Here is a 7,128-nt window from a genome sequence, read left to right as displayed (position 1 = left end):
TTCAGTTTTATCAGAAAAGAGTCTGACAGGTCACACATTCTCTGACGGGAACACAGAGGAAAGTATGTCAAGTTTAGCTTTGAATGGGTCAGACGCATGTGATCTGTGAGTGCAGCCATAATGTATGATTGAGTCACTCACAAACTAAATTGTTCAATCTGCATAAGCATATTTATCCAGAAAACATGTCAAGGAATTGATTTTTTTGTCGCCAGAAATCCCAAATATTAGATTGGTTATTTTATTTCAATGTCTTTATATTTTATGCTCTCCTCATGCATTTGCTATTTAATTGTAGTTTATCCCAAGTCGTTCCTCTGTTTGGTAACTGTTAACTATAAAATCATTTAATTTTTTTTGTAAATGAAATGTTTCAAACTATTACTTTAATACTCAAGTATCTTTGAGTTTTTTGAGTTTGACAGGGAGTGCAGCGTCACTGAAGATTAAAATGTTTCAGTGCATTGCTCGTGTTACTCCAGCAGAGGGAGACATGTGCCTTTCCTGTAAAGCGTGAAAGTATGGAGGAGGAGATGGACAAACAGTGGGTTTAACTGTTTAATCTATCGTTTACATAAATTCAATTTAATTATTGTAAGAGGCATAAAGTAAAAGTTTTGCGATTATGTAAGCAATGCATGTGTAGTTGTGCTTATCGTCATCTATCTGTTGTGCTCATTAACAAGCAATCTGCCCTGGAGGCTCTGCTGCAAAAGAGAAAACACATCCTGCAGAGCCGATTAGATGCCAGACATCACAAAGTTGATTCCACTGTCAGTGTGAACTAAAACAGAAGTGGTTTAATGACGCGACGGCCTGCGGTCCAGTGATGTGTCAGGGCCAAATCATCAGCTAATGAAGCCCTAGTTGTTTATATTTCACTGTATGATTCAAACGTTTGGTTAGCTCCCACCCTGTGCGTGTGCGTGTGTGTGTGTGCGTGTGTGTGCATGTGTGTGTGTGTGTGTGTGTGTGTGCGTGTGTGTGTCTCAGGGCCAGAAACCGAAGGAGTACTTTGGCTCATTATTAAATATCAGAGTTCAGACGTAGGTCCAATCAAAACAGCCTTAGGGGAAACATCAGCTTAACCAAAGTCATGAGACCAGATCCACTCGCACACATGCAGGCATGTACACACTCAGACCCTCTCTCTCACACACACACACACACACACACACACACACACACACACACACACACACACCCACACATTCACACACACATTGCTATACAGATAAGGTATAGTGTGCTGGCACTCAAGCCTTCGTATACTGGACTAGTCAACATGCATTTCTTATTTCAGTTATACCTCTGACGTCTATTAATCCTCTATAATAATATTAATACAGACTTAAAATACAGAAAGGCTACATCTTAATGTGTGTGGGCTTGCTGACGAAGCAACGGCTAGTATTACAGTGAGGTCTTGCGTAATAGTCGGTAGATCGTTGCCAAGTGATTGCCACAATGGCGTTGCTAGATGTTTCAAATTTGGGTTTTGCTCGGTGGTCGTTCAGTGTCCCGGCATGATGTACAAGGTTGTTTGTTTAAAGGTGTCTGCTTGGTGATTTCTATGGTCTTTGGGGTGGTTGCAGGTGTGTTAATAAGAAGTTAATGCGTTTGTTTTTCACGTTTTCTGTGTGTGAACAATGTAGCTTTAAATCCAAAGATATTGATTTATTGCACACAGAAACAATATCTGCAGTTGCAGGCTCATCAGCACACGGACCTTTTGGTGTACAAAAAATAATGGGATTAAAAAAAAGTAGCTTTCAGTAAAATGTGGATACATTTACATGTAAAGATAACCTCTACAGTATGAATGAAATCACTTCATGAACAATAACATATTTTAATCAAAATCAATGTGTGTCAAGAAAGCACATTGAATGAAACTATCCTGTTTTGTTAAGGGCCATATATTAAATTGAACACACTCACCTCACACACTTATATAGGCCACACACAACACACACACACATGGTGCGGTGCAACTTGAGGACAAAATGTCCTGGGTCTCTCTGCCGCTATAAACGAAGGCTTCCTCATGTTTCAGAGACCACTGGGGATATATTTTTCTGCTCCCTGCTTTTCCCCTCTCATCTCCTTTGTAGGATACCGCGGGAGGCTGGTTTGGGTTTCTCTGATCTCTCTCTGTGTGTGTGTGTGTGTGTGTGTGGGTGTAGAGGGAGGGAGGGAGGGAGGGGGAGACTGAAACAGGCGGAGGGATGTCGTTCTTACAGTCTCTCCATTTTGGGATCAGGACAGGAAGTGGGCTCAACAGAGGAAACATGACCTCTCTCCCTCCTCCCTCCCTCCCTCTATCCTCTTACTTTTTTCTTGTATTCTCTCTTCCTCCCTTTGTCCGTCCCTCCCCCAGTCCGTGCCTTCCCACTCACAGGGTCATTTCTGCCTTCTTTTGGGTTGCAGAGATCCCGTACACGCTGTCGCTTGCGTTTGTGTGTAGACCTTGAATTGCATTCTACTCGCTTCCTGTGTAAGTAAATCTATGCTAACCAGTGATTTCTAAAACAACGCTCACACTCCGGTCGAGTTGTTTCTGGGCTCCCTCCCTCTCTCTTGAGACGTGCAGTCTGTTATGTATCAGAGCTCCTCTGATTAAAAGCCAAAGCAAAGGTCAGACTCTGCTGGGTAACAGAGATACTGCCAGACTTCAGCTTTGCTGTTGTGCCCAGCGGTGTGATAGCTCGAGCTGATGAGCATCATATTACATTATGCGGAATGAAAGCCAATACGGTTAGCCTGCAGGCTTTACATCGGTACTTATCAGCTCTCTGCTTTCTGGCTTTGCAAGAGGGCTGCTCATGTTCATGAAACTGCCCCGGGACATTAGAAAAACATACTTGAATTTATTCTTCCTCTCTTTTATGAACTCAAAAACATTTTCTTTTTTATTAATCCTCTGCTTTCTCCCTGCTCTCTTGGAATCTTTCAACCACTTTCCAACGCAGAAGGGTTTTTGACCTCTTGCTTTGCCGTGTACACACTCAAACACACGCAGACGCCCACACTGAGAAAATAAAGAAACAGCATGTCAGCAAACGGCAGTGTATTTCACCACAGAGCACAAAGCCAAGGCACTGGGAAACAAAACAAAACAAAAAACCCAACAAAAGCAGAAGACCTCCCTCTTCTCATTCTGCTCGTCTTTTAACGGTCTGCCGTTCATTTTGTTTGTTTCATTTTCCCAGACGTTTTCCTTTCTGGTTGTTTTCTCTCGGACGCATCCAGTGCAATGACGACACTTACAAAAACAAAACAAAAAACTTGCGTGAGTGGTAAAGGTAGGTTAGTTAACGACAAATGTTACAGCAACGTTACAGTTACAGTGATACTGTTAGACAGAGTGGTGTTTGTATTGTCCGGTTACCACCTTACACACAGTGTCAGTCAAATACTTACAGTATTCTATGTACAAGATGTATGAACATGCACAAAAAGGGCCTTAAGTCACTATGCAAACACACACAAATACATACAAATTACACAGTTTAATACAGTATTATAATAATAAGGCGTGTGGAAGTGCTCATGATCGGCCTCATTGCCCTCGAGGCCATTTGGACTTAATACTCAGTGTGGGAGGAGCAGCCCAGCTGTGTCCTACTGCTGCGTACCAAATCATGCAAATGTTGGGAATCAATCGTAAATTCTCCGCTTGACAACATGTAAACTGATTGGAAGGATATGGGTTGAAAGGGATTTTGGAGATGCATGTTTCTGGTTGGCTGGCAGGTATTCATTAAAATCATATAACAGGACATCCGAGACAGAGTTCTGATCAACCGTTTAACCACCAAACTGCAAAGTAAACATAGCAACGGTACTATTTCTTTATGCTACATTACCAGCTGACTGTCACTGGTGAAATAGGGCTGCACCTAGTGATTACTTTCATTACTTATTAATTTCTCAGTTATTGTTTTTAGGCCAAAAAGCTGTAGACACGCAACATCAAGACACACACACAGAGTAGCCACTTTATTAGGTACACCTTTCCGATTCTCGGTAGGACCCAGAACAGCCTGAATTCTTTGAGGCATGCACTCAACAAGGTGCTGGAGACAATGCACCTGATAAAGTGGCCACTGAGTGTGTTGTCAACATAGAAAGTTGATATGAAGAGTGTTTTAGAGAACGTTTATAGTCGTGTTTCTGGTCTCAACCAACTCTTGAGGAACTCTTGCCTCTTTAGCTGCTAGATGCTCCACGGTGTTCACCAGCTAACTGCTAGCAGTGTCTGTCGGTAGTTTGGAGCTGGACAGGTGAAGCGGGTGAAGTGGGTTTGAGGGAACTAAGTTGCCGGCTGTAAAACCAAAACATTGAGCTGAAAGATGCTAAACCGTTCTATATAGTTTAGGGCGATAATTCCCTGTGGGTTCATCGCTAACAATGACCCCTTTCACATTAAACAGTCTTTTTTTTTTTTTCGTTGTTGAACAGCTTTAAAGCGTCAGAAAATAGTAAACACAATTTCCTACATCCAACGTCTTTGAATGACTTGCTTCGCCCAACAAACAGTCCAAAATTCAAACACAATGATATAGCACAGGAAAAAAAACAGCAAACTGTTGCATTTGAGAAGCTGGAACTAGCATGTTTGCTTGATAAATTAATCAAGTAGCTGTTGCAGCACTAGACCGAAACATAAAAACGTCATAAAAACGTTTTTTTTCTACGGTAACTCGAAGGTGTATAGAAAGTACCAGACTCGGTGCAGGAAAGAACCTGATTGTGTATCATCTGCGTAAGTGTTTTTGCTCTGGTGTGTTTGACTTGTTTTGTGCTAATCTTCTCGGCAGAATTCCCACCGTGACTGCTACAGAAGTCCAAAATGGCCGCCCGCAACATGGTAACTAGGTCATTTACAGTTCAACCCTGTCATTCTCTGCTCTTCCCTTCACGTTTACAGAACAAAAAAACTATTAGTGTAGCCGCATACCAGAGCCTTCCTGTAAAGGGGATACTTATCATATACCTCAAGTTAAGTCTAGACTGTTGTGGTACTTTTACTGGGATGTTGGCGGGAAATAGAAGAAAGGCAGTGGGGATAGAGATGGGCCATAATTCAAGCAAGACCAGGAGCTGTGTGTTTCTGTGTTTCTTCAAACTAAGACGAGTCTCTAATTTGACCGTCTCCCGTTTTTCTGCTGGAGAGGGAGGAGACGAACAGTCCGTCTATTGTGCCACAGAGGAGAGTTGTTGGATAAGACTTGCTATCTGCAGCTGTTCATCTCTTGTATGATGGTGGGAGTAATAAACACAAGAGGTAAAGATGGGCAGCGCAGGAAAAACAGGGAGCATGAGAGAGAGAGACTCATCTTTTTTTTCCTCTGTTAAAGTTCACTGATGGGAACACTTGTGCAACCTTATCACATAACACAGCATATGACCAGTATGAGCCCAAACCCTCACCCCTCTCCCTCTGTCACGTGGACACCAGGACAAGGCATTCTTCAGCACGCTCTTCACTTTCCTAAATCCTTCCTGCCTCCTGCTTTTAGCTCACACAGCTTGATCCTGCCTCATCTCACCCGGCAGCAGTCTGACTTTTATGTTTAGTGACAGGGTTGTCAATAGTCATATTTATATATATATATATATCTTAGAAAAAAACCACTTTCAGTGCTCATGTAGTTGGTGCTTTTCTCTATTTTTGTCTTCTTTTGTTAAAAACATTTTCTAACCTGTATATGAAGGCGAGAACACCACAGCTACAAGGAGGTGACTGTCTTTCCAGCACACACACACACATTCATACAGGTTATATTCAGGGTCTTGTCCTCTACGACCCTCACAGTTTCCACAGGGGCCAACAGGTCCAGAGTCACGTCGGGGGCTCCACAGGTTCAGAGTTCCGTTAAATCCACCGACTCCTCCACAGGTCAGTGTTAATATGCGCCTCTGGGCTGCTGCGTCCTCCAGGCCCGGATTCACGGCTGGTTTCACAGTTTACAGTCAAGAGAAGCCGTCGTCTGCAGCCCGAAGGTCACTGCAGCATGATATCTTTGAGGTTTTCCTGCAGGATGGTGTCCTTGACGGCGTGAAAGACAAAGCGGATGTTTTCTGTGTCCACCGCAGTGGTGAAGTGGTGGAAGAGCGGCTTCCCCCGGTTTCTCCTCTTACGGCTGAACGACTGCACCAGGAACGCCTGGAAGGAGCGGAGCAGGGACACTTTAGTAACCGGAGAGAAAGTCGATCTCTCTGCAGGGTTACCAGGTTTCTAATCTGCTTTTTACATGTGCGCATGACCAAGACTTCAGACAGAGAAAGATTTAACTGTGGGGCGGCAGGATGACAGCTAAAAGATTACAATACATCCTCATATACAGAACATTTCCATCCAAATAAATAATAATAATTAAGTAAGTTTCTAGAGATGAGCCATTTGCACTGAAAACAAAAGCCATGCGGTGTCTTCTTGTCTCTTCTCACAAACACACTCCCCTAATATTTTAGTCAGGAGGCCTTGCAATGCTGCAATCCAAAACATCGTGACCCATCATCCTCACTTCGTTTCATCGACCTTAAAAAAGGTAAGTCTCATCAGAGGAGGTGACATTCCAAAATATCTTGCAAACTGAGTGAGTTTGTGAGTTACTTTTGAACTGATTTGTATTTTTGCGGTTGAGCACCCAATTGGAACGCACACTTGCGGTCTTTGTTTGGATTACTGTGATTTCTTGCGTGCACGTAAACGCACTGATGAATGAGAGCCTGTGTTTGTGTGCAAAGTGTACACGCTCATTTCCGTAATGTATGTGTGTGAGTGCATGGAAGCATAGCTGGATCATAAACCATAGGAGGACAATAAGAAGCGGCGGCAAAATAACTATCAGCAGAAATGAGTTTGGTGCCTCATAACGTTTGACAACATTAAAAACGTCTTTGTTTTCAGTGTGTGTGTGTGTGTGTGTGTGTTTACCTGTACATCCTCAAGCCTGCGTGGGTCCCCTCTGAACTCGGGGAAGTTCTTGCGGATGTCCACCGTGCGGATCTTTTCCACCAGCAGGTCTGTTTTGTTGAGGAAGAGGATGATGGACACGTTGAGAAAGAGCTTGTTGTTGACGATCGTCTCAAAGATATTCATGCTCTCCACCAAACGGT

General features: G+C 43.2%; 1 protein-coding gene across 1 annotated transcript in view; it reads right to left on the bottom strand.

Annotated features, from left to right (window-relative positions):
- Positions 1–3,053: 3,053 nt before the first annotated feature.
- Positions 3,054–7,128, bottom strand: part of gna12a (guanine nucleotide binding protein (G protein) alpha 12a) — a 19,736-nt gene continuing 15,661 nt past the window's right edge. Inside the window, exons 5-6 of the mRNA XM_079159191.1 lie at positions 6,947–7,128; positions 3,054–6,172 (exon numbers count right to left, since the gene is read on the bottom strand). The exon at positions 6,947–7,128 is cut by the window's right edge and continues 25 nt beyond it. Of these exons, the coding sequence (XP_079015317.1) occupies positions 6,011–6,172; positions 6,947–7,128 (344 nt within the window). The 3' untranslated portion in view covers positions 3,054–6,010. The remainder of the gene's footprint in view (positions 6,173–6,946) is intronic.

This window comes from Pholis gunnellus (genome assembly GCF_910591455.1).
Source record: "Pholis gunnellus genome assembly, chromosome: 5".
Taxonomy (NCBI): Eukaryota; Metazoa; Chordata; class Actinopteri; order Perciformes; family Pholidae; genus Pholis; species Pholis gunnellus.
Note: the sequence above shows the minus strand (reverse complement) of the source record. Positions and strands in the feature narration are given on the sequence as shown.